Source organism: Melospiza georgiana, chromosome 19 (assembly GCF_028018845.1).
Source record: "Melospiza georgiana isolate bMelGeo1 chromosome 19, bMelGeo1.pri, whole genome shotgun sequence".
Classification (NCBI taxonomy): Eukaryota; Metazoa; Chordata; class Aves; order Passeriformes; family Passerellidae; genus Melospiza; species Melospiza georgiana.
In genome coordinates, this window is record NC_080448.1 from 12,821,200 (window position 1) to 12,848,862 (window position 27,663).

Here is a 27,663-nt window from a genome sequence, read left to right on the forward strand (position 1 = left end):
TTTAGAACTTAGAAACACTGAAGAAGTCCCTGCTGCCACAGTCCCTGGACAGTCCCTGGGTTTGCTAAGGGCTGACTGACTGTAGCACAGCACCAACCTATTTCCCAAGCTCAGAACTCAGCAATTCCCAGAACTGCATCATTCTCTGGCCTCATCCCACACAGTGGGAGCAGCTGGGCTTGCAAGGCAGGACTCATTACAAAATGAGGTGCTGTGGCTAAACTGCTTGATTTGAGGAAATTACAGGAAATACTGCATGTGTCTTTGCTGCAGAATCAGTACAGGATGCTAAATTCTATTGCATTAAAAAACCTACAGGGAATTGACTTTAAGGCTCTGAGAATGTTTCACCCATAATGAGACAATGTGATGACCAGCAACAGGAAACACTGCTTTCCAGAGGTTATCTGGGGCAAACTGCAAGCCCCCATCCTGAAGGACATGCTGTTCAGCCTTCAGACTGCTCAGCAGGCTAAGAAAAGCCTGGAAGGGGAAATGGGGCTCTGGGGTTTCCCAAAAGCACAGGCAGGACTGGGGAGCTGGATGCAGACCCACAGCTGGGTGTGAAGTGAGCTGGACCACGGCACTCCAGGGCTCTGCTCCCTCCCAAACCCTGCCTGAGCTGCTGCAGCACCAGGGCTGCCTGCTCAGACTGCTTTCAGAAAGGCAGACTGGAATGGAGGCTTCCTGGTATTTTTCTGGAATACGAATGAGTCGATAAGGCACAGGGAGGAGGCAGGAGTGTGGGAGTCGAGCACTTGTTGCTGGGCAACTGCGCAGCCACTCTGAGCTGAGCTCGGGGCCGGGGCTTGTAAACACCCTGTGCACTCAGGCCTCCAGAAACACAAAATAATCTATTCCCGCTGAAACTGCTATCCAAAACAACCATTCAGCGTTTCAGGGCAATATTCAAAATACCCAGAAAAGCCCTGGCACACCCCTAATAGCTGGGTACTCGCTCTGGAAAGGGTAAAATTGCTGTGGGGATTGCTGCGGTCTGCAGCAATAACTCAGAGGTTTTATTCCTATTAATTAGTTTGGGATCAGCCTTAAAACCTAATGGCAGTAGTTCAGGATCAATATTCATTGATTTATGGATCATTTTTGTAACTGGATAGGGATTAAAAACAGAAGAGCACTGGCTCCAGAAGCTGGGTTGTTGCCCAGGAAACAAAATGTGAAGACAGATGACAGAAGGAATTAAATTTCACAGCACAAGGAGGACATAAACTGATCCAGATATATCAGTAAAATGACTCAACAATGCCTTAGCAACAAGATCTTCAACTACAAAAAAAAAAAAGAAAAAAAAAGAGAGAAAAAAAAAACCCAAAAAAACCCCAGCCTGCTACAAGCCCTCAAATAGCCTAGCAGCTTCAATCTAAACAATTCTTCCACATTTCACACCTTGAAAACAAACACAACACCTGTCTCAGAACCAGAAGACAAACACCCCAAATAAGCTCCACTTAGCCACATCCCTGTGAGAAGAGATGATGCCAGAGCATCGTCCCAGAGCAAAGCCCTTCCTGCTGGTTTGACAGGCAGCCCTACCAGGATTCCTGAACTGTGCAGCTGCTGAAGACAAAGGTAATAACTCACCTAGCAGCAAGGCCCATGTTGCACTCCAACCATATTTTCAGGAATATCCTATACCTGGATAAAATGTTCAGAAATCTGCTCCTGCCCACCCTCTCTGAAGGCAGGAATGCTTGGCTGACTGGACCATGACAGTTTTGCCCAGTGAGGCATCTTTGGATAAATTAATCTTTCTGCTTTTAAAGAAGAGGGAGGTGAGCTAGGCCTAGCAAACATGTGGTGCAAACTTTTGTTTTGATTTACTTCCAGAAACTCTTTCTCTGCAGATGAAATAACCATTTCTTGCTCTGCAAACAAGGAAACACTGCATGTCAGGTCTGCACAGAATACATAACGATGCCTCGGATCACTGCCAGGCACAGTCACTTTTTAAGATGGGTTATCACTACTCTCTGCATTTGTATACCTAATTTCTTGTCTGAACAAGGCAGGATAACAATGCAGGCATTTTGTTTTACTTGACATGAAATAAGACTGTGTCTAATGAAACAAAATGGAGAAGGAAAATGTGGCAAGCAAACAGAGTTTTTTAAAGAGGATTCAAAAGACTGCCTTTGATTCTAACTCTGTGCATGTAAGGGGATTAAACATTAGGGATCTTGCTTAAAAAATGATGCTCCTCATCTTATGCTCTTTCACTCCATCCAAAGAATCACCACTGATGACATCCTCTCGTGACAACACAGAAAGTACCCCCCCAGAGCCACTGCACAACCACAGAGCAACCCCAGCAGCCCCAGGCAGGGCTCTGCTCCCAGAGGCACAAAATGCACCTGCAATGACCAGACCATGAACAGCCCAGGGGCTGTGCCAGCACCCCAAAGTGCCTGCTGATGGCAGGACTGGAGAAATCCCAGCCCTGGCAGCACTGCCATGGCCCCCCAGGCCAAACCAGCCTCCCCAGGGCTGGAGCACACCCCCACCAGCAGCACCTCAGCACAGAGAGCAGCTTCAGCAGCTCACCCAACCCTCAGAGCTGCTTCTGACCACACCTGGGGGTGAGCACAGCGATCTCCCTTTCCTCAACACCTCCAGGAATGACTCCTCTCATGAGTGTAATTACTTGAAATGACAATCTTGCTTTAGGAAAAAACTCAAAAATACCATCAGCAAACATTAACAAATAAGCTATTTTCAGACGCTTGTTTGTTACCAAGCTGGTGTCTCTTGACACCTCTGAGTGACAGTTTCATTTCAGACTGGGAAGGTGAAAGGTTTCTTACCGCCGAGCGATGTAGTAGAAAACAGGATTGCCAACTTTGGATGTCCCAGCTTGGTAGAAAATATTTAATGTTTTCAGTGCTTTGAACTCCTCTTTCTCATGTACCTGATGCCTAAAAAGCAATACATTGACATCAACTTTCACAACTGCCTTTCAAAAAAATTTTAAAAATCCCAAACCCTCTTTACTTCCATCTCTGAACAAAAGTATTAATTTTACACAATCCTGAGTCTTCCTTAAATCACATATATTACCACCATTTCTCATACTTGGTTTAGTTTTTTAAATTAAAATCTACTCAGAAACCTAAAAGGTTTGTGTAGACTCAGCTTTTTTAATTCTCTTTTAAAACAGTCTTGATTGCAGAGTCTTAAGAACTACTGATATATCCTCACATGATAAAGTCTAGAAACCCACATTGTGTGTCCCCACCACAATAATCTTATTACCTTGTCATAAACTCTTCAAACTTGGAACTAGTGAGATTTAAGCTGGACCAATGTGTATCTGCCACAGGTTTGTGCTCAGGAGGCCCCAGGTAGGCAAGAAGCGTTGCCATCTTGTCAAAAGGTCGTCGTCCAACAGCCTTGTGGTCCCTACAAACAACATGTTCTCTGTCAGGAAGCTCCTCCTTCACTCAGCAATTCCCACTATCCTTCCTCAACTGGAACAAGCTGCATTTTCTTTATTAAAGTAATTATGAGAAATTTTCAATGATTACTGATATTCTTCTCAGTAATAACAGAAGCAACAGAAGGGAGTATTTCCAACTTTTAACAGCTTTCAGCTGAAGGAGGGGAGATTTAGATTGGATATTAGGAAGAAATCCTTCCCTGTGAGGGTGGGGATGTCCTGGCACAGGTTCCCAGAGAAGCTGTGGCTGTCTCATCCCTGGAAGTGTCCCAGGCCAGGCTGGACAGGGCTTGGAGCACGCTGGGACAGTGGAAGGTGTCCCTGCCCATGGCTGGGACGAGCTTTATGGTTCCTTCCAACACAAGGCACTCCAGGACTGTGCTGGCTCTCCCCTGAGCACACGCCCCACGCAGGGCTGCAGGCTCACCTGTTGCTGGACAGGTACTGGCCGATTTTCTCCTGGTTGTTCCAGAGCAGGCGGTGCAGGGCCAGCACATTGCCGTCGCTGATGAACGACAGGCTGTGGTTGACGGTGTCGCTGGCCGGGCAGTCGGACGCGATGTCCAGGAAAAACCTGCAATTCCCAGCCAGGAGCACACATCAGGGTGGCAGGGACAGCGAAGGGCTGTCCTGCAGGGGCACCCCAGCTCTGCCTGCACACAGCACAACCCGGGTGCTGTCCCCAGGCCGTACCTTCGCGCCGCGTCAAAATTGCTCTTCACAAAGTCATTGAAAGGCCGCATGTGCTCCTCCTTTGTGAACAGCACGTGGTTGGCAATGCTCTGAAGGATCTAAAGGGAAAATCATGGCAGGGACACACAGAGGTTTAATGCATTACTGTTACAGCAATTGACACAAACATTTCTGCCTGTGAAGTTAAACTGGCAGAAACAGTTTATTTTCACTTGTTGTCTTGAGGTGTTACAACAAAAAGCCAGTAAGTCAAGTAACTTAAAATACACTCACTTTCAAAGGTTTTTGTTTCTCATACTTTTAAATACTAAAAACCAATTCACTTTTTTATGAACTTTAAACTAGGAAAATAAATCATCTTTCAAACCACCAGTGAGTTATTAAGTATTTCTCCTGGAACTTAAGGCAGGTAAGAAAAAGCAGTAGCACATCTAAAGAAAAATACGATTTCCCAACACTTACAATGGATAATATAGACAGACCACAGAATTTGTGTGCCCTCATTAAATATTTTTAAATTTTTTTTACAAGAAATATGACCAAATAAGATAAAAGACGGGAAAAATCCCTTCTATAGCAGTGGGATGAACTTGATAAATGCTGGCACTGCTACCCTCACTGTGCTCATAGGAACATTGGTCTCTTTGTTACCCAAATGAGAAGTTCAAGTGAAGGGCTGCAATTCCACTCTCTTATCCATCCTTTTGGCCAAGTGCTCATCCCCAACCTTACACTGCTGAGAACCCGAGCAATGCCACGATGCATAAACACAGCACAGACACTGCACCTTCAATAAACGTGCTGGCTGCTACAAAAACCTCCACATTCTCCCCTTTTCTCACACTGGTGAAAGGGCAGCACAGCAGCAGGTACACACACAGCAGGGCAGGCAGACAGGGGGTGGGTTCACCTTGGACATGAGCTTGAGGCCGCGCTCGATGCGGGGCGGCGGTTTCTTGTCCAGGATGCCCGCCTCGTACGGGGACACGATGGCGGGGTTGATGAAGCGCAGGAACATGGCGCTGCCCACGGCCCCGATGCTGTTCTGGGGGAAGCGCTGGCTCACCACCTGTGCACGGACAAGCACACACAACAAGCCTGCACTTAGCACCGGCCAGGGGCTGCCACAAGCCCTGCGTGGCAAGCCAAGCCAAGCATTCCTTCCACACCGACCATGCGCAGCACCTTGGAGCGGCACTCTCTTGCATCCCAGAGAACCAGAACGAGAGGGAAGGAGTGGGGCTCTCAGACAGCAGCTGGCTCTCCCTCAGCTGCTGCACTGCTCCCGTGGCAGGGACACGGCTGCCAGAGCTCCTGGCCATGTCTCAGAGCTGGCCCCACGCAGGGCCCTGCCCCTGGAGGGACCCCGCAGGTGCCTCAGGTGTGCAGTGCCGTCCCCCAGGGCAGGGAACACCTTCCCCCTACTGGGTCTTTGATCTGTGCGTTTGTAACTGCACACTGAGCCACGAGCCTCTCCAACAATAACACTGTACTCTACAGCTTCAGGAGTCATTTTCCATTTGTGAGGAGGAGCTATTTGCAGAAATACCCTTCAGAACCATCATCTGTCCACAGCAGGACAGAAGGAGCCAGAGCTGAGTGGCCACTGCACTCCTCTGCCTACACATACACTGTATAAAACCACTGAGCAGATTTAAAATATTGTCCTTTGCCATCCAGGAAAAAAATAAATTCCCAAGAAATCTCTTTTCTTTTAGGAAATCAATTATGCATTACTAAGAGGAGAGTTGTTCTTTGGATGTCTCTGATTTAACTTTGAAAAGTTAAAGACAAAGCTTCTGACAAAAATGAAGTTCTTAGATATTCAACATGTGGTTCTATAAAACATCACTGTCCTTATGTGTATACTGTAACAAGTAACAATGGTTAATCAAAAGGAGTCAAATTCTTCTTTTCCACAGAATAAAATTAGCAAACTTGATATTGTCCTGTATAGTTTAAAATAAAAAAACTCCAAACAAATCCCAGTTTAGTAAAATACTTCAAAACATAACTAATGCAATCTCAAATCATGCTGCTCAAACCAGACAAAGCCATTAGTACAAAATACACCAAAAATCACTTTGGTTCATTAGCAACTCCAGTCAGTTACCTTGTGATGCAATTACTGCTATTTTCTTGTAAAATACTGGTTTGTCCACAACTTTTGCATTTTAAACATGATTACTATTCTGCTCAGTTACAGCAAAAATAACAGTATTTAATAAAAGTCTAGATTTCCATTCTGGTTGCTTCATACTTTGTATTTTGAGGTCACTGCCAAAGAAAAGAGTAAGTCTGAACTTTTAAAGACAATGCTCTAAAGCAACCCACAGATCTAAACCGTAACACAGCAAGTTACTTATAATGGAAAATTTGCTTTTCTCAGGAAATAATACAAGTGCTAAAACTGGGGTTTTCTCACTTCATCACAAAGGAAACAGAAGACAACATGTCAGAAACAAGTCCCACGAGCCTCTTTCAAGTACCCCACAAATATTAAGTGTTCTTTGCCCAGGATGCAAGCTCAGGTTATCTGCCAGAGTGTTAAAGCAGCTCAACAGACCCAGATTTTTCTCAAAACCAAAGGAAACATTTTTCTTCCACAATTTTTTAATTTGAAGATGGTGGCAAGACTAGAAGAGTCAGAATATTAAATACTAAGCAGTAATGTTAAAAATGTCTCATTTACTCAAATAGGCACACAGAGAATATTTTAAATCTAACTTAATTCCAGTGTTAATTGAAATGAAAGCTATTTTGTGCCAGAATTAGTAGAATGATTTTACAGTGAGGTCAAATAGACTGAAGTGAAGATATTTTGAACAAACAGCAAAAGATTTCTGTTGTGCTTTGAAAGAAATGGCTAATAAAAAGGTCTCCAAACTTACTGATTTTTTGTTTTCCTTTTTTTCTTTTACGGTAGCTTTATTCAGTAGAGAGTGGCAAGTTGCCTACAGAACAGAGATGAGCACAAACAAGTCACAGCACCAACTACATACAGCAACAAAAAACCAATGTTGACTTGTACATAAATTACACAGTAAAATGTAACAAACATAACCAACAGAAAATGAAATATATAAACTAAAGACTGATGATGGAGTTTTTATTCCACAGTTTTATTACATCTTACTTACAAAGCACTAAATACAAAACAAGCAAATGTTGAATTTCAATCATTTCTACTATTTCTGGCTAGATTAAAAGTCAAACCACATCAATGTGCTCATGATACACAATCTTGGGCCTTAAATGGTGTATTCAGCTTTCAAATGTATTTTACCATCCCCAAATAATTTTAACAGTACAAATAGTAGTGTTATACCTTTGAAACACATATTGCTTTAAAAATTAAATTTAGAGTTTTAAATCTTCCCAATGTTTCTCTGTGTGTCCTTCAATTTGGTTAGACCTGTGAACCATCAGGGTTATTACACTGTGAGAGGTAACTGCCATAAAACACTCTCTGGACAAAGGAAGAAAGAAGCTACAGCCTACAGTTAATTTATTAGAGATTTCCAAGTCAAGAGATCTGACTTATTGTGCTTATTTCTGCATTTCAGTGAGATGCAAAGGGACCCACCACGAAGGCCCCAGTTCTGTTTTACTTCCAGCAGCACCTGAGCAAAGCCCCAGCCCTCGTGCCCTGCTCCCCAGCCAGAGGCATCAACACTCCTGGGAGCTGGGACAGGGCTGGGCACCCCTGGGAGCCTCAGCAGCACCCAGGGCTGGGTGCCAGGGGCACCCAGCCACCTCCAGAGGGTCACCCTGGCACTGAGAGCTCCCACACGTCCAGGACGGCACAGGATGAAAAGCAAACACCCAACCCAAAGCAGCCAGGAAAACCCTCTGCTAAGCAAGCTGAACTGAAACCTGTGCAGGACCTATGAACATTTAAACAGTGGCACCTCTGCCAACCTTCCCTGTGAAATTTCCATGAGTGGCTCCTGGAGCAGCTGTACACACACTCTACTCACTGGGATACTGCAGCGAGAGCAAAGTTTCCACCCTCCTTTCACAAGAAAACCCATGCATGCCTGTGGGGACTTGATGGAAGAGGCAGCACAGATCCTCTGAGGAGGTACTGTGAGCATGCTTGTTCTCACATCACACTCCTGAACATACATTACCTGTAAGGAGCCAGGTGAATCTGTCCCAGTAGCCAGCTATTGATGTTTCCAAAGGAAAACACTCACTGGGCTCTGTTCCCAAACAGAAACACCAGCCAGCAAAGCCACCAATATCCAACCAAAGACACCGTTTCTGTGAGGTAGCTACAGTGATTAAAACTAGCTACTAATCATTTACAGAACACATCTGGTGAGCATTCTTTGCACAGTTACTTTAACACTCTAAGCATGAAAAAACCACCACAAAATTAGGTATAATGTATTCTCACACTAGTGCTTTGGATGGAACATGTTCACCTTTTTAAAAGGGAAGTTATCTTATAAAAATCACCTATTTGGTTCATACAATAAAAATGGATTAATGCCCCCAAATCAGATCCTGGTTGTACTTTCTTTCAGATAAAGGCTAGACCTCAAAACTCCCTGAAATTTTAAGTACAGAATGTTCATCACAAATAGTGTTAGTCAAACACTTGTACAGAAATCTAGTTGTTACTAGAAACAGTTAAAGTAGTAAATATTGAAGCTAAATATCAGTTAATACCACTTGTATATCTGCCAGTAAATATTCTCTTTTGGGAACAAATTACCCTTATTACCACAGACAGTAAAGGCAAGAATAAAGCCAACACACTTGGAAAGGCTTCCATAGAAGAATCTGTGGAAATGCCTGCTGGTGAGCACATTTTTAAAATTCCATTTCATGAAGGAATTATCAATGGTTTGCACAGAAATAATTGCTACCAATGGAGCACTGAAATGGTAATAATCTGACATATCCTGGAAACAGCCTATAAACCCAGTTCAGGGATGAGGTGTGGGAGAATGTAAAATCCAATAACAGAAGGAACAACCAAGGCTGTGCGTGATACTTTCAGGAGCACTCAAATATTCTTCTAGTTGATGTGTGACACTGTGGCCATGAAGGAGACCAATCTGCCCACTTCATTTCCTGATTACAAAACCCAAACAAATCAAAAAACCTCAAAGTCACTTTGCCACCAACCCAAACACAGCCACTGTCAGGAAGAGAAACCAAAAGCCTTCAGAGGCTTTTACAGAGCTCTCAGTCAGGAACAAGGCTCAGCATCTGCACACCGGCTTCAGTGCAAGGGCTCACAGGAACAACCCCAGACCACAACAGTTCCAACACACATTCCCTGCTCTCACTCCCAAACTCTGGGGATTGCAGCAGCTGTCCTGATCACCCCAGCATTCCCTGTGCAAATGTGACAGGATTTTTGTTACTCATCATTATTTCACACAGGTCAGAAAACCCATTTGCTTGGCTTTGCTTTAGACCTGAATACAGACTTTGGCTGAAAAGGCAGAAATAGCTCTTCCAGAGCACCTCACTGAGACCACAGCTCCAACATTCCACCAGGCACAGCATTTCTGTGACATGCTCCAATTGGACTGGAAACTGTATTTCCAGTGAGCCTCAAGGGAACTGCTACTCAGATTTTTAGCAGCAGCTGAATCCATCAGAAACACACAAGGAGATCCAGCAGGACACTGGGCTCAGCAGCCACAGGACAGAGCAGAGGAGCTGGGGATGGAGGTCAGGGAACCTGGGTACCTTCAGTCACCTGCTGGCTGCAAACACAAGCCTTAAAACACCCCTAGCCCCAGTGATCAGACTGGTGTTACGTATCAAACATCTGAGAAGAGCCTTTAGAGATGCCCCTGTGTCTAGCACCAAGCTCCAAACTGCTAGAATTTCACAAACCAACCCCAAAGCTTAGGGGCAGGCAAGCACTGCAGGCATACCTGGTATAAACAATGGCACACACTGCGCAGCTGGGGTGGGAACTCCGAGGAGGAATTTATGATTGCCTGAAAAAACTTGTCTGTCATTTGCAAGAGACTCCTCTGGTTCTCTTCAAGGCTCTCTGTGGGCTCCAGCCTGAAACAGACCCACACATGTATGACCAGCAATCAAACACAACACAAGCTGCACTTACATCCTTGGTAAGGACCTCATTTCCCCTTTTTCTTATGGAAATACCTGTGATCTTTTACACAAAAGTTTCCATCATTATTTTAAACCACATAAGGAACAAATAAAAGGCCATGTAAAACTCAGCAATGAACAGACAGATATAGGTGGCATTCTCTCAGACCATTTTATACAAACATGTGCATGCACAATTCCAACTGATAACTGCATTATCAGTTCATGATGGTTTAAGAGTTGGAAATAATTTTGATTTTTCTAAGAGTTAGAAATAATTTAAAGCAACAGAGCAAGAGGGCTGCAGAGACAATTAATGTGTCTGGAAAAGTGAGAGGTACAACAGTATGAAAGCATAAGAGAAATATCTGCAACAAGGAAAAAGGAATGCTATTACAGAGAATGAGTGGAAATCATGTTTACAAATAAATACAATTGCTGCTCTGCTGCCCTGAATCTCAAACCTTGTTGGATCCACCTCAAAGCTGACGTGCTGCCAGTCAGGGGATGTGATCACAGTCCGCAGCAAGGGTTCCAACAGCTTCTGCAAATATGTAGCACCATAGACCTGTGTGCAGGGGAGACAAGGACAGAGCCCAGATTGACACAGGAACCTGCAAGTTCTGGAAGCTTTCAACAGCCTGAAACACTTGGACATAAGCCAAATTCTGTAAAACTCGGGTTTGTATATTATAGTCTCACCTCTGGAACACAACCAAGATCAATTTCTACAGCTATTTTAATTAATTTCCAATTAGAAAAAAATAACAACTGCATTAACCAGCAGACACTCTTCCTTAGAGCACTGACTCCACACTTCACCTCTGTTTGTACACAACTTTTTGAACTGAAATGGGAGCACAAACAAGACCTCAGAATTTAGCAGGAAGAGTCCTCCAGCTGGCACTGGCCCAGAATCACTCATACAATTGAACCAGTCAGAAAGGCAAAAGTTTAGTGCCAGAGGGATGCCTACTTTTTAAGGGCCTGAACATAAGTGTTCTACAAGACTCACTTCATGAAGTGTTAAAACACAAAAAGATTTCCTGCTATTGAAGAGATCTGTACCAGAGGGAAAAAAAAAAAGAGATTATGTACCTTAAAACAGAAAGTCATTATTTTACTGGCTAAGCTGTTTCCTCGGAAGAGTGTTTGCATGGAGTCTGCCAACTCGACCTCCTTTGAGAACATATTCCAGAGGAGCTGGTAGAGCAGGTGCCGGGAATCAAAGAGTGTGACCAGGACACGAGCCAGCTCATCCTTAAAGGGAGGAGGAAGAGTTAATCTGACTCGCAGGGAGCCAAGTATGAAATGCCAGCACTATGACAAAACCACCGAGCAGTTTGCAATAAAGCTTTATGTCTGCTATGGGCTCTGGCAGGTAAATATCAAATTACACAAAAACAATCTCTCTGCAAACGTTTGCTATGCTACTGCTTGTCTCAAAATCTGCCTCAGGATATCCAGCCTTACAAGTTCATAATGGTTATCCAGACAGACAAGCAGTTACTCTGCTGTGTAACAAAGCCCAACTCATCTTGCTAAAACCTAGAAGAGCAAACACAATTCTGTGTGTCTGCATCACAGCACACACCACCCGTAATAAATAACCAGCCCAGATGCATTTACTATAATAAATGTATATAAATAGTTCCTAGACGTTAACTAAAATGCAGTTTATCACCAAGATCTGAACTTAGATTCAGTACATTATTAAGAACACACAAAGGAAGGCTAGCTATTGTCAGTGGCAGCTCTATTCACTCTGTACCAGACTGTTGTGGCACTTTTTATTTCACGCCTTATTATTTTAACAAAATGTAGGAAATAAAACTAACTTACCCACTGAGAACAAGGCACCACATTGGCTAAAGCCATAGCAATGGGAAGCTCCCCCTGATCACCCATCATCGTAACCAGCTCCACCAATCTCTCAAAGCGATCCGCTAGCACTGTTTCTGCCAAGGTATCAAACTCCGTCCCCTGCTGCAGGATCTTGGTGAGGACTTCCATGAAGGTGGCTCTGGTCTGGAGGTCTTTATGATAGCCCAGGCCTGCGGAGAGAGGCAGCAGCAGTGAGGGGGATGCAGAGGCAGGGGGCGGGCCCCGGGCAGGCGGGGCGTTACCTATGGAGTGCATGAGGCCGCTGTCCACGTTGGCGTTGAGCAGGTTGGACATGGCCAGCACGGTGCAGTGCCGCAGCGACGCCAGCCTGCGCGACATGCCGCGCTTGCGCCCGCCCGCCGCCGCGCCCTCCTCCTCCGCCTCGCTGCAGTCGTTCAGCAGGTTCATGAACAGCGTGAAGTACCTGGGGACAGCCCTCACGGTCACAGGTGCCCGGCCGTGGGAGCCAACACACATCAACCCCCAAATCCTCACCCATGGGTGCTAACAAACCTCCCAAACCCTCACCCATGGGAGCCAATGCACAACAACCCCCAAATCCTCACCCATGCGTGCTAACAAACCTCCCAAATCCTCACCCATGGGAGCCAATGCACAACAAATCTCCCAAACCTCACCCACAGCAATCACACAACAAACCCCCCCAGACCTCATCCCCTCCCCAGGCAGCCTCCTCAAGGCACAGCTCAAACCTTAACTGTGCTCCAACCACCTCCCTTTGTACCAAATCTGGTGTGCCCATTCTCCCCAACACTGGTGTGCCTCTATCAACAAATGTCTTCAAAGAGAATTTAGGTTTTGTGCATAAAAACAAATAAAATACAGTATCAAATTGAGCTAATCCTTGCCATGACTGAAACACACACATCTGCATTAAGCAAAAACAAAGTCAAATTTTCTAATTATTTTTAAATGAAAATGTTTCCATAAACCTACAAAGCAGAGATTTTGAAATGGGCCAAAGAGGTAATTCCTATTGGGATAATAATTTTATTTCTGCTGGAAGAAAAGCACAGTTTGTAATAAAGGTCATATAGGGCTTCTCTTCAGAGTAATTATATAGAGAAACATTTAAAAGTCACTACTTACTTGAGAAATAATTGAGATTTTGCTTCCATCAACTCAACACCATCTCCTTCTTCAGGCTGGAGTGGAAGCCCAGCAAGAAGAGAGACCACTGCTTCCATACTCGCCTGGTCCAAATCTCTGAAAAATAAAATTTAATAAATATAAGTCACTTTTACTTATAGCTCTACCTGCAATCAAATGCTGTTACAGTGAAGAGTGCCCCTTACCTGGTCAAGCATTTCACATCCTCATCTGTTGCTTGATTAGAAGTTCCCATTACCCAGTCTGTCAAATATTCCACCATTTTGTTCCTGTTACACATACACAGATTGTTTAAGCTTCGTTGGGGTTTTTCTACCAGTCTTCTATCACACAATAAATTGTTACAAGTGTTCAGTATCACCACAAACTAAGTAATACTTAGATGCAGCACCAGGCTCATAATCATTCTGAAGACAGACAAGGGAACTCTCCCCGTACCAGGAATACTGCTGTGCCAGGGCTTTGGGTTCTTTTTTAACCACATAACCACAGAAAACTACACTTGCCCACAGTACTCTACCCTATCAGTTAGGTAATGCCATCCTTACCTAAATTTCATTTCTTGACAAAATGAAAGGTCATCTCTCCTCTCCATCATTACTTCTACCAACTGACAGAGCTTTGTTTTTATTTGAATGGCATGTACCAGATTTCCAAGCACACGCACATACCTGAAGAAAAAATCAAAAAAGATTAGTTAATTACTTCATGCTACTTCACTTCCTCTGCTCCAAGTAATCCCCTGCATCAGTAGAAAATTTCTTCTGGCCAAAACTTTCTATCAGTGTAATAGTGAACCAAAATCTGGCCTTCAGCTGGTTTTTAACCACTAACATCAATGTACAGAAAAGTAACCAGGAATGCCTATGGTAGTAGGGCCAAGCTATGGAATGGTCAGCTCTAAAAAACAAAACAGCCACTCTTCAGCAATGCACTTTATGCTACACACCTTCCACAATTACTGAAGCTGTCAGAACCATAAGAAAATCAGCTGCTGCTTCTCCACGGACACAAGCAAAAAGACAAACTAGAAGGCTCCAACTCACTTCTTAAACATAATGCCTGTGTATAAGAAGGTCAAGAGGGCTCCTTACCTAACCAGATTCAGCATCATTGTCTCAATGCTTGCTTGGCCAAGGTGTTCTGAGCTCCCTTCTGTGTGATTGTCAAGCAAATTCTTCATTATAGCAATGGTTTGCTCTACAAATTGTGTGTTGGTGTCAGTTAACAAGACCTGCAGGATGACAATTTCTGGTTAATTTTTTACACATAAAACCAAAGAAAGAGTATTTGCCAAATATACTGCAACATTTCAAAAATCTCATGGACAAGCATTTTTCTAGTTACCACCAAGCCAACAGAATTCCAATACACGTCACAATTCAATATGTGAACACTGCCAGCCATAAGGATTCCACAAACAATCTCACAGATTCTGCACTCAAGAGTTCACTATTCAAGAATGTTAAATACAGCCTGGAATCACAACCACAATAATCATTAACATGTGCTGTGATGATCGCTCTGCTCACAGGGGGTGTGCACAGAACACAAACAGGGATCCATTTCAGTCACCGGGGGGAAAGGCAGGACAGACACTAATGTAAATAGCATCACATGTAAACAGTATCAAATAGTGTCAAATAGTATCAAATGCAAAACTGCGAATCACCTGTCCTTGGGAATCAAAGAACTTGCTGATGGTATTCTTCAGTTTGTTGAAGAGCATCGGATAGAGCGCTGGACTGAGCTCCAGCCCCACCAGGTCTTTGATGTTGGTGCGGATCTGCAGCCCCACCTTCTCGTGGTTGCAGACCATGAGGGTGAGCAGGCGGTCGATGAATTTGCTGACCGGGGTCTCCACGCTGCCCTCGGTGGAGACCATGGAGATCATGGAGCCCTTGCGCTCGTTGAGGGGGCCCATGGGGGGGCTGTAGGTGGCCAGCCCCGCGCTGCTGCGGTGCTGCAGGCACACCCCGCCCAGGGCACACAGGAACCCTGTCATGTTGATCCACTCCTGCAGCGACTCCGTGTCCGACAGGTCGATGGAGCCGCCGCCGCTGACGTGCGACATGCGCCGCTTCACAATCGTCTTGTGCAGGCTCTCGGTCACCTGCACACAGAGGTCGTTTGCTGAGTTAAAACTCAAATGCTTTAAAATATATAAGCCTAAAGACTTGTTTTCAATTTCAAAATGTTGAACCAATGGAAAAATTCATAGTCACCTGCCCATCTTCCATTTTGGTCTTTGGATAGTTAAGGATTAGTTTTGTAGCTTGTTCCCATTTTGCATGAGTATCCTCCCAGGCCTGAAAGAAAATAAGATATATCAAGACTTAACTTCAAAACTACTTGTAGTGACAATATCTCTGTGTTTGTTTTTTTAATATGCACACAGAGCACGTGAAGTGAGAAGTTAGTTCACCTCTGTGTTGCCTGCAGTGGGGTGTTCAATGCGCCTCAATAACGCCATCACTCTCTTCTGAAGAGCTGCTCTCCCTGCAAAGGGCACAGAACATTGAACTCAGTTTTTGAAAATCCACCTACATCAAATTTGTGATCTTTGAAAGTAATTATTGAATTAAGAGGAACATATCCCCCTTAAAGTCTTTAGAAAGGTAGCTTCTTGTTACACAATTGTAAAATCCTCCTGAGCTCAGTCACCCAAATTCCTTACACTTTCTAGCAATTCTAATAACTAAGACATTCCAGGAAAAGCCAGAGCAGCATGAAATCAAGAACTTCAACCTGTTTAAAGAACTCAAGCACAGGTAACAGCCTTTTGTCCAGGTACAAAATTACTTTAACGGACTCATGACTCTCACCTGTTGACATCATGTTGCTCACAGATGCAAACTCCATGAAAGTGTTGTAGTTTGGCAAAAAATTATGCACTGAGACCTCATCTACTCCACATCTGATGTCAGCCTCCTCACAGAGGTGACGGAAGCAGGACATGGCCACCAGGACTGCCTCGATATCTGGGCTCCACAGGAACATGTATAAGGCCACTTCCAGCTTGGTCTGGGCTTGGCGGCAGATCGGGGTTCCGCTGCAGCCTGCAGTGCTCTCCTGGCAAACACACAATCCCCAGTGGGGAACACTGCTTGTGAACATTCAGCCCTGGCCACACTGCGTTTGAAACTGCTTTTGTTCTAGTAGGAATAAGCCATCCTAAAAAGGATCAGAGCTCATATATGCTGCCACAATGCTGTTTGCAATTGTAATCAAAAAATATCCGCCAACATTTAAACTGAAAAAATGTTACTTTGTAAAGTCTGAAACATCATTGTTAACCAGCACATTAACTCTAAAGGTAATTTAATTTCTACTTGCCCACAGGGTTTTTCTCAAATGTTAAAATTAACTATAAACATGTATTACTTACTATGGAAGAATTCCCCTTCGCTTTCCTCAGGGCAGCCCCTGGTGCACAGCGCATCATTTCCTCATGGTCAAGAGAAATTTGACTAGTTCCACTTCCAGAGACATCATAAAGGAAAAGGAAGTGGCAGGAACTCCTATCTGATTGCTATAAAGAGAGGGGACGAGAAGAATATATCAATTGAAACTTTAAAAGAGTAAAAGGCATAGATCTGAGGAAGGTAAAAAGCTCTTGGACATTTACACAGTACTTTTTCCACTGCTGCACTCAGGGTGTTACCAATTTCCTTATTTTAATGGTATCCTAGACTGATATTTCCCCAAAAGAAATACATTATTTGATACTTTAAGAATATCAGAAAGAAGCAAGTCAGAATTCTGTGACTCAGAAGAACCTGAGATGCAAAAGGAAACTTCCTCCATCCATAAGCATGTGTATTTTACCATTAACTACCTTCCCTTTCTCTCACCTTGGGGACTATTTCCCTGTTTTAGGCAAAGAGGCACAAGGCACATGTTTCTGTGAAACATTCCTTTTCCAGGCAAGTACAGCAACCTGTGCAGCCAAAGAGGAAAAAAAACATCCCAAACCTAACTTTAGTTACCCATTCTAACCAAGGTGCCTCACAAAGCAGAGAGGAAATCAGAGAACAGAACATGTAGGAGTAGCTACTTAATCTTTTCCAATCAAAAATAACCTGGTAAATAAAGGAAGTGACACCAACAGGGAACAATTCATGTTAATGATCCTAACAGGGAGATGGTAATGTTCACTTACTTTGTTTTTTAGCAGAAATTTATTCCTACAGATGAGAATCTCTCGCAGCCACTTGAGGATTTCTGTACTGCTGAGCATCTGATGACTTGTGAGCTTCTTGCAGATATAAAAAAGCATTTGTGAACTGCAGCAAAATGAAATTCAGCATCAGCCTTCTGATGGAACACCAACACTTCTGAAGGTATTACACTACGTTTCACATAGAAATAGGCACTTAGCATGAACACCCTGTGCAAACACTACCCTGGGCTTCCAGCAGTACAACAGAGAGGTGAGAGTGTGCATGGACAGGCCAAGCTCCCCTGGGACCCTTCCCAGCGCCCACGGCCTGGAGCAGCTGAAGCCCCGCGGGCAGCCCGGCCTGGAGCTCCAGCTCTGCCCAGGACAGAGACAGCACAGACAGGGCAGCACGAGTTACCTACACTGCTCTGACAACGTGTCAACTCTGCTCTGGAAGGAACACATCTAGGGATGTTCCTTCTTCACATCCCGTCAGGCCTCACACTCTCTGTTAAAACTGCCAAAGGGTCCAAATTAGTGTCAAGTGTGACGGGTTTTCCCCCCGCCCGAAGAGACCGTGAACTCCCTGTTGTTGCAAAGCTTTCCCAAAATACTCACAGCTATTTCAAAAGAGAAGACAAATCAAAACAGCTATTTCTCTCATTTATGTAAGTTAATTTACATACCTGATCTCCCAGAATGTTTCTATAGGAGCATCAGGATTCCACAAGTCAATGCTGTCCAACTGGTGCAGAACCAGCAAGGCCTAAAGCCAAAGACAGTTACACTTAAAGACAGAACTTTACAGAGTACCTGAGCACAGGCAGAGAAACAGGTGCAGTCATATTCATTAACTGCTTTAAGAACAACAAAAGATATAAAAAGCATTTTCCATAGAACAGCAGGAGTTCATTGTTAGTCAGTGTCAACAGCATTTCAGTTTAGTCATTACTCCACGCTCATACTGCAGGCGCAGAGGTTTTCCCTGGTATCTCTGTCCCAGGCCATGCTGTACACACACACAGACAGACTCTGTTTCTGCAGAAGAGGCTGTGGCAGCAGCAGTGCCCACCCAGGGCTGTGCCCCTCACCTCCATGGCCTCCTGGGCGATGTCGGGCATGCTGGACTGCGGCACCAGCTGCACCAGCCCCGTGATCAGCTCGGCCGTGCTGCCCTGCGAGTCGGGGCCCTGCTTCCTGGGGTTCTGCACAGAAACACACAACACAGGCTCAGCTGCAAAGCCTTCCCTGCTTGACCACACTGCTGACAGCTCCTGCAGCACTCCTGCTGCTGAACTAGGAGGATCTGGGGATCCTTCAGAGAATCTGTTATTTTATTTTTAATCCATAATACGCCTTGCATATCATGTCTCTGACAGAACTGGAATATTTTTATATTAAACCATCACAGGCCTGAGAAAATGGAAGATCTAAGACAGTACTCATTGAAATGATGACTAATTTCCAACCTCCTTATTTTAATTTTCTTCTATTCCCCTCTCCTTCCCCCACCTTCCCCTTCAGAGTCACAGAACTTCATGCTCCCCCTCATTGTGTTGCTCTGATTCTGTAAAGTCTCTTACAGTTTCTTTTTCCTTTAAAACCACAGGACCATCATAACCAGAGAAAAAGATGAGTAGGAAGTGTCCTAGATGGTCAGGTGACCATTAATTTTTACTCATTTAGTAGCTTCAAAAGTAAATTCCACTATGACTGAACAGCATGACAGTAGGATTTACTTACACACAGCAAAAGCTTTGGATCTGCATGGATCAGTTTCACCAAGGACAACAACAAGAACTTGTAGCTTCTGGTTTCCAAATCAGTAGGTTTTTCTTTAAATTTAAGGCTTGTCATTTTCTCCTTAAATGTAAGGCTCTGATAGAAGGAAAAAGAAATGACAGTCTTCATCAGGAAAGTAGTCAAACCTAACAGTTACAATTAAACATCTTATGAAATATATTGCTTTTATCATCTATAATTCAAGAAAAAGTTTAAAAGTACACAAAACTCAAGTATAGTCACATAGCCTTCTAGTTCAAAATCCCCTCTCACAGGCAATCACTACTGTATCTTTAAAGTTCCCTTAACAATTGTTTCAGTAAGCTGCACGAAGACATAAGAAAATTTTTTGCAAAAGAGACAAACTGTGGCGAAAGAAAAGTGGAAAAAGTACCAAAAGGAATTACTGGTTATGTCTCTGACCTGAGACAGAAATAAAAATAAATGTTTACAACTTGTTCTGAGTACATGAGAGGGAATTCTTTCTAAAGGCAAAGTAATGTCTTTATTTTCTGCTACAGCCCCAGGCCAGATGCTTGCATGTTCACCTCAACAGCCTCTGGAAAATGAACCTTTCAATTCTATAAGACACACAGGGCATCACTTAAATATAAAAATCTGCCTTCAGCTGAAAAACCAGTGAACTACTTTTAAGTTTTGAACAAAAGGAGAAAGCCTTTACCATTCAAGGTAAATGATGAGCTATGACATGGTATGACTAACTTCTACAAGAAATTAGGTCTTCATGTTATTTCAATAATTAGTTATTGTGCAAATATATGGAATAAAACCTACCACATAAAGCATCTGATCAAGAAATTGATAGCCCAGTGGTAGAGGCAGCTAACTCTGTGCTAAGCCTTGGTTTGCCACAGCTCAGGGATTTCTAGGAGAGGCACGTGGCGAAAGGAAATGTGTTTCTGTGAAAGCACTTATTGCCTCCACACAATCCAAAGTACAGAGTGTCAGTGAGAAAGACAGGCCAGGCTCTGTGCAGTGCACCAAGGAACCAACAGCAGCAGGACACTGACAGACAGCACGGACAAGGACAGACGTGGAGGAGTTCAGCATCAGTGAGTTCAGGCTGGAAATGAGGAACCAGCTCTAAAGCAGAGCAGGGGCACGGGGCAAGAGCATCGTGCTGGGCACAGAACCAACGGTGCCCTCCTGGGGGAAGGAGCTCCGCTGGCGCTGCCCGGGGCTGGCGGGCTCTGCGGTAACTATGCACAGAAAAGTCAGCGCAAGGAAGGGCTTTTCTGCGGTAGTTACAGGTCATACTTACAGCAGCAGAGGCCCAGGGCCATGCAAAGCAGGGGCTGGCGGGCGTCTGAGCACGTGGGCAACAGCAGCCAGGCAGAGGGAAAGTGAGAAGCAGAAGACAAAGCACCACCAGTCAGAGCAGGGGTATTGTCAGGGCAACTATCTCCAACAGATGAATACACACAGGTGAAAAGCAAGTTAAACATGGAGTAGCTTTCAACCAAAAGCATTGTGCTCATTTGCTCTCCTTTGAGAAGCCCAAAGCGAATATTTTTATGTCTCATTTTAGGCTCTCTAAACCAACCTACCAAGACCACTTGCGACAGCAGAAGTCCTCAAGGAATGTTCAGAGGAGAATGCAGCAACACAGCTGTGTGTGGACTTACTGGAAGAATTTGGACGAACTACAAATCTGAATTTACTCAAGACTTTCTCCAAGACAGCCAAGAATATTAACTTTATTTCATAATGGCTGAAAAATCTTTTACTTTGTTGCTGTCACAAAGACCAAACAGTCAACTTGCTCAACATAAAGGAAGACAAATGAAGATGCCAATCATGGTAAAAGTATCACAGTTTTCAGTGATTGCCTTCACATACAGAATGCTTTGGTTTTTCCACATTAAGCAGGGATGGACATGTTAGCTGGCTATTCACAGAGCCAGAAAGCTTAAAATGGACAGTTAGCCAAAGAGGACAGTTAGAGGACAAATACTTGTATGTAGCCAGTTTAAAAGCACCAGGAAAACTGAGAGACATTGAACTAGGAACAGCCAATCCCCCATCACTGCAGGGCTACAGAGCACATGTGGCTCCCTGCTGCTCTGTTCTTCCCCCCTCTGGTGTCCAGCGCAAAGCGCTGAAGAGGAGGGCAGGGCCAGGTGCCCCAGGCAGGGCCGGCTGCTGCAGGCAGGGCCGGCTGCCCCAGGCAGGCCCAGGTGCCCCAGGCTTACCGGGGTCATGCGGATGGCAGGGTGCGCCCCGCAGCCCTGCATGGCGCGGTGCAGCGTGTCGCTGAACATGCTGCGCAGCTCCACGGCGTGGCAGTACACGGCGTCGATCCGCGGCCACCAGTCCAGCGCCGACTGCAAGGCAAGGGCAGCGCTGACCCTGAGCCATGGCTCTCAACCCCTCACCCCGGCCCTCACCCCAAATTCCCTCTACATTGTACCAGTATGCCCAGTCATCCTGCATGCCCATTATCAAACCTATAACTTTAAACAGGCTGCAACTGAAGCAACGATTCCGACCTAGCTGCTCACTACAACACTCTGCCTCCTGAACAGGCACCAACCCCGAGATGTTCTGCACTCACAAGATCTAGCCTGCCATCCAAATGGTATTTACTAAGCAGATATTGATCTGAACAGAAGCCCCAGACACTGGGCTGATGAAATACTGCCAGAACTTACGTTTGTGATGATTCGGTGGAGTGAATTTACCAGCACATAATGAAATGTTGATGGGGAATTCTGTGCCAAGCAGATCTACAATAAAAATACATAAAAGCCACTTAGGAATATCTTTGTCTTTGCCATCTTTCTTATCATCCTGAAAAACATTCTGGAGCCTTTTTATTAAATTGACAAAGCTGTCAAATCTGAACAAGAGAAGCCTAATCAGCTGTGAAAAGATTTATCAAAACATGCAGGGATTTATTACTAAGGGATATTTATACAGTTGAACTCATTTATGAGCTTCAAGCTGCTGTTAGCACAGCTTTTATAACTGACAGATTGTCAATAGTATGCAGAGAATGACTTACCATAAGCAGTGTTCTTACCTTGAAGTGTTGGTTATTGTGAGGATTTATGCGGAAGCAGGAAACCAAGCAGTCAATCATCAGGTCTACATCTGCATTCTGATTGCCTCTTGAAAAAGGTTTGCTTGGGTTAAACAGCAAATTCTATTTAATTCAGAAAGATATAAATAGATAAATCAGATACCATTATTATTCTTGGCTACTTTTAATACAAAACTTTCAATTGAAAACCACTGGTATTCAATTAAGAAATTCAAAATTAACTTCATTATTTCAAATTTCTTCACTGCAATTAGGAAATAGACATTCTTACCTTAAGATCTACTACCATGGACTGCACTAGCAGGAAAATGACAGAATTATCTTCCCAGTTGATGTACGTAGATGCTTTGCACAGTTTAACACAAGCAATAGCAGCACTTTCAGTCAGCTGCCTGCTCCCACTGTGTCCTGCCAGGGCCTTCCTGAGATTGTCCAGGAACAGCTTCTGCAGAATTCCAAGCAGGGATAGTTATAACCAGACACTGTGATGGCAAAAACCCACTGGATGCAGCACCCTAGAGAAATCCTGTCATTATTAAAGACATTCCCTTTGACAGAGCTGGGGCAATCAGAATGGCACAAGAGGTGGTTGTTCACTCTCAGCCCTCATGCTGCAGCCACACCAAACCCAGCACCTGTGGGGCTCACAGCCCCCTGCAGACCCCAGACTCTCAGCACAGCTGTTTGCTGAGGGTGGAGGCAGAGGAAATCACAGCACAGAGATTCAAATCTCCAAGGAAATGGAAAGTTCTGAAATAACTTTGTTTGGGACATACTATCTGTATGAATTACTGACAGTAAAAGAACGTATGTAAGGTGAGAACTTCAAAAGAGTGCATAAATTTACATATGGAATTGCAATGTGCTCTTGAAGGAGGAAAGACAAAATTAAACATCCTTGAAATACAGAATCAGCAAAACCAAGCCAACTCTAAAAACCAGAGCCAGAATTCATTCTCTTACCTTGTTCATTTTAGTTTCCTCTACCACATCCTTTGCTATATCTTGGATTATCTCTGGACACAGGACCAGGAGGATGATCTGCAGTGGCCACACTGCTGCTTTACGTTTCGTGCTTTCAGCAAAGCCATCCACTAAATCAAACAACTTCTCAGCACAATCTGCATAAAACATAAGCCCAAGTCCAATACCAGTTTTAACTATGAAGAGGTAAAGAACAGGTATAAAAGAGCAGAGGGATGGTTCCACCTACACAGAAGGAAAGTTCTGGTCTGCACAATACTGACATGCTACTGGGGATCAAATGGTCTCAACCCAGTTAAAGACATAGTTTACCTGAAAATATAAATTCTCCTCTCTTTTTCACTAGAGACAAGTAAAGGTGATGTTCTCTAAGTTTTACCCTGTATCAAGATGAAAAATATAAATTTAAAGCGTCTCCATCTTTTGGGGTTTATTTCTTTGTGTTGTGAAGCACAAAATCAATCTCATTTAAGAGGGGAGTCAGGAAAGAAAACAGACAGGAACATACTCTTGCCTGCCCTGACAAAGGCTGACAGAAATTTGTTTATTTGCAGGCTGCACAAGGAGCAAAGAGGGCACAAAATGCAAGTGAATGCATTTGGTGATATTTGAGAAACCAGCCGTGAACACTGTCATGTGTTATGCCTTACCAGCCATGTCAGTCTGGGGGGTTTGGTACAGCTTTGTGAATTCATCAGGATAGTTTTCCACCCAGTTCCAAAATGCCTGCAGATAATGGGAAACACCTTCACATTCCAGAGCTTCAACAATTTTACTGAATTACACATTTAAACAAAGAGAGGTTTTATTCTTAATTCTAATCACTCAAAATTTCTTGCAAAACATATTTGCAAAGGGTGGCAGCAATTTTTATTTTATAGTAAATTACTGAATTGCAACTATTGCTAAACTAGAAGTCTACAAATAAGCAATGAAACAGAAGTACTGAACACTTACCTTCTCAAGACTGTTGATAACAGCTAACTGAGCTACTTTCTTTAGAGCTTTAAACTTGAATACAGTCTCTGTAAAGATAAAATATTTCTGCATTTAGAACAGAAACTTGTTCTAAAAACAACACAGGTTATACAAGATATTTGAAGCACAAAGCAATTTTCAAATCAATATTTTAATAGTACTTAACTACTCTTAAATACTTCAGTAAATACACGAGTGCTTGGAGTAAAACAGAGCAATAAACCCAGATATATCAATTGCACTGTGTCATCTCTGACTAATCAGATTAAAATAGAAATATTCCAAAACACAGGCTCAGACCATACCTTGCAAGAGTCGCTTGAGTTTTGAACAATCCACACTGATGTACTGTAAAAGTTCAATATCATGAACATCAGCATTATCTTCTGAACAAACAGTCAGTTCCTGTAATCTAAAAATACACAAAGTAAACAAACTTTTCCATCAGATCCTGCCAGACAGGTATGAACACACCTGTGAGATTATACATTTCAATAGCAGGAGAATGTTCCATCATCTCAGATGAACATTTCCAGATTTAGAAATAAAAGATCTTGCACGATTAAGACTTAATATTACAGTCTTGTGCCATCCTCATACTGAAAATGGAGCTAGAAAACCAGTGATGATCTTACAAGATGCCAGTACCTTCTGTGAATTGACTGTGCCCAAGATTTGCCCAAATGCTCCTGTTATCCACCCTCCTGTGGCAGTAACCTTGTCATCCTTTCAACTACACACTGAGGTGATGGACTCCTGACACCTTTAGGCTACTGTTGGTTCCCAGCAGGTCCTGCCCCAGATAAGACCTCAGAGTACAGCAGGGACTGAGGGTACTACTGGGTATCACCGCAGTGAGCTACAACCATTCTTGCTCCACATTTCTCTGGCCTGGGCACACAGGATGAAGTTTAATCACACCCGTTTAAACACAACAGCATCTTTTCACACTGCTGTGCCAGAGAATTTACTCAGCATCTCCCAGACACCAAGCCACTGATCACTGCAGCATCTGTTCCCACAAACTCGGAGTGCCACGGCTCCTTCCAAGGCTACAGATGTGTTTCAGACATGGAATGTGATTTCTAGTACTAGACACAAAAGCAGTTCTTCATGTCTTCAGCGCCAAGGAAACTTAACAGCCCTCGCTGGGAATGGGAAGGTCCCCACTGCTGTGCTTTTCATGCCAAAAATCCCCCAGCTGCCGTGCAAGGCCCAGAAATATGCCTAAACAGGAAACCCAGGTCAGGGATCAGCAGTGCTGACTGGCAGCAGGCTGACCCCTGTGGAGACCAGCAACAATCGGTCAAACATTTAACTGTTGCTGTACAAGCCATCTGCAAGGGAAAGCAGGTTAGGGGAAAAGCACTCTGCTCCAGCTCAAAGGGATGCTGAGGGGGGCTCTGGAGCAGGGCAACAAACCATGCTACAGGCATACAAATTCACACAGATCCAGCCACTAGATTCAAGGATTCTCAAAAAGTTTCAACCAAAAAATGTTTCCAATAGAAGGAGCAAAAGAAATTGTTTCCATTTCCATAAGCAACAAAACACTATCAACCTACAGAATAAAACAACATTCCCCATGCTAGCTGCCAAGTCTATGTTCTTGAAATAAAGTTATTAAATGTTCTGTAACAACTTAGAAAATACTTTAAATTTCAAATTACTCAATCATTTTAGACTGAATTCTAAAACACAAACATTTCCCAAAGAAATATATAAACATATGAGGAAAATATAAATCTTTGTTTCAATTAAATTGGCTCGCTCATTGCTATGTGACCATGTAAGGCTGCCCAAGCTCCATTTCTAATAATTCAAGAATGATGTCAACTGTAACACTGTGTGACAAGAGCTAAGCCACTTCAAGCACCTTTCAAAAATATCAAAGTACTTCAGTAATAAAAAGCTTAGCACACCACTCTAGTGGACTGACAAATGCTGAAGCATCAGAAGGATCTGGAACACAGCAAAAAGAGACAATAGATGGAAATTTTGGGCCTGTCTCCCTTCTTACTTAGAAAAGCAGAAAATCCAGTTATTTTTACAGTAGATGTGCTGTGAAACTCAAATCAGAAGACAAATGGGTCTTTTCCAACAAGTAACAAACAGCCCAGCTGTTTGTCCCCTTCAGGCATAAGACAGATTTAACATAAAAGCTTCCTAGCAGGAAAACAATCATGGGGCTCCAGCAGAGTTGTGGACAATCACCAGTTTTCCTTCCAAATTTGTAAGTAAATGGATGCAACCATTAGCTTCGGCATTCTTTTTTTTTTCCAAGACACCTTGCACCCACAATAACTTACTCAACTTCTGCTGCATTATCTTCACTCACCATTTTCAGTGGTACTTTTGAAAGCAGATTAAAAAAAGCAATAAATGCAGCCAGCAGTAACCCAGGATGGGGTTGAAATGGGTTCATTTCATAATGTGAAACCCAAGTAAACCTTTTACTCTGCCCAGTGAAAGGCTGAGGGCATTCCACTTAAGAACTACCCCATTAAAGAGTATTTAAAGCATTGGATCCTCTGAACAGCTGGTGGCAGACAGAGGCTGCAGGCACAGTGCAGATGCTGTCCCTCCCCATAGGGCTGGCTGCAGGCACAGTGCAGATGCTGTCCCTCCCCAGGGTGCAGGCACAGTGCAGATGCTGCCCTCCCCAGGGGGCTGCCTGCACACAGCAGTGCAGATGCCAGCAGTCCGTACCTGGTGGAGATGCGGCTGAAGACGGCGTTGAAGTTGTTGCAGCTGAGCGAGAAGAGCACGCCCGAGGCGGAGCTGCGCAGCTCGGCCGCGTGCTGGTTGCCCTCGCGGTAGGTGTGGATGAAGTGGCAGATCTCGGGCAGCAGCTGCTTCACCAGCATGGTCTCGTCCAGGCGCATGGTGTCCTTCGGTTGCTGCGGGCAGACAGCGTCCCCTGAGCTCTGCTCGGGAGGCAAAGCCTGGATCCACCTCCCGACCTGCACACAGAGGCTCCTGCCCCAGCACGGCCAAACCACCCCACAGCTCCAGCCTAGGACACCAGGCTGATGGATCCCACTGGGCCCCAGGCTGATGGATCCACTGAGCCCCGGGCTGATGGATCCCACTGGGCCCCAGGCTGATGGATCCCACAGAGCAGCACCAGGCTGATGGATGCCACTGGGCCCCAGGCAAACATCAAACCAGGTTCTGCAGCAATACACGCTTTGCCCTGATGAACGTGCCCTGCTGCTCTGGGTGAGGATCAGAACAGCACTGCCTGCCTCGGCTCGCCCTGAGGGCTAAAGAGCAAAGCCCACCCTCACTTCCCTTGGGGTAGGGGCTTGCTGGCCATATTTTGACAGTGAGTATTTTATATTAAAAATGAACAAAAAAGAGGTGCTTCTTCCTCGTTCCTTCTGGGAATTGCTCTATATGAGTCAAAAACGGCTTAACTTCCCTGCAAAAGAAAAATCTAAT

At 44.2% G+C, this 27,663-nt stretch overlaps 1 protein-coding gene across 2 annotated transcripts in view; it reads right to left on the reverse strand.

Moving 5' to 3' along the window:
* Positions 1-27,663, reverse strand: part of NF1 (neurofibromin 1) — a 71,900-nt gene that overhangs the window by 35,392 nt on the left and 8,845 nt on the right. The window contains exons 4-36 of one of the 2 annotated variants that reach the window (XM_058037318.1): positions 26,929-27,119; positions 24,525-24,631; positions 24,199-24,266; positions 23,892-23,967; positions 23,221-23,378; positions 22,529-22,702; positions 22,237-22,359; positions 21,866-21,940; positions 21,407-21,538; positions 19,155-19,289; positions 18,503-18,616; positions 18,098-18,177; positions 17,412-17,535; positions 16,638-16,781; positions 16,075-16,321; positions 15,675-15,748; positions 15,475-15,558; positions 14,922-15,362; positions 14,344-14,483; positions 13,798-13,920; positions 13,435-13,518; positions 13,229-13,345; positions 12,361-12,542; positions 12,077-12,288; positions 11,333-11,494; positions 10,699-10,802; positions 10,051-10,186; positions 7,039-7,101; positions 5,058-5,216; positions 4,148-4,245; positions 3,882-4,028; positions 3,271-3,417; positions 2,823-2,933 (exon numbers count right to left, since the gene is read on the reverse strand). In XM_058037318.1, coding sequence (XP_057893301.1) covers positions 2,823-2,933; positions 3,271-3,417; positions 3,882-4,028; positions 4,148-4,245; positions 5,058-5,216; positions 7,039-7,101; positions 10,051-10,186; positions 10,699-10,802; positions 11,333-11,494; positions 12,077-12,288; positions 12,361-12,542; positions 13,229-13,345; positions 13,435-13,518; positions 13,798-13,920; positions 14,344-14,483; positions 14,922-15,362; positions 15,475-15,558; positions 15,675-15,748; positions 16,075-16,321; positions 16,638-16,781; positions 17,412-17,535; positions 18,098-18,177; positions 18,503-18,616; positions 19,155-19,289; positions 21,407-21,538; positions 21,866-21,940; positions 22,237-22,359; positions 22,529-22,702; positions 23,221-23,378; positions 23,892-23,967; positions 24,199-24,266; positions 24,525-24,631; positions 26,929-27,119 — 4,532 coding nt within the window. The remainder of the gene's footprint in view (positions 1-2,822; positions 2,934-3,270; positions 3,418-3,881; positions 4,029-4,147; positions 4,246-5,057; positions 5,217-7,038; positions 7,102-10,050; positions 10,187-10,698; positions 10,803-11,332; positions 11,495-12,076; positions 12,289-12,360; positions 12,543-13,228; positions 13,346-13,434; positions 13,519-13,797; positions 13,921-14,343; positions 14,484-14,921; positions 15,363-15,474; positions 15,559-15,674; positions 15,749-16,074; positions 16,322-16,637; positions 16,782-17,411; positions 17,536-18,097; positions 18,178-18,502; positions 18,617-19,154; positions 19,290-21,406; positions 21,539-21,865; positions 21,941-22,236; positions 22,360-22,528; positions 22,703-23,220; positions 23,379-23,891; positions 23,968-24,198; positions 24,267-24,524; positions 24,632-26,928; positions 27,120-27,663) is intronic. The other variant, XM_058037317.1, reaches the window with a different exon arrangement.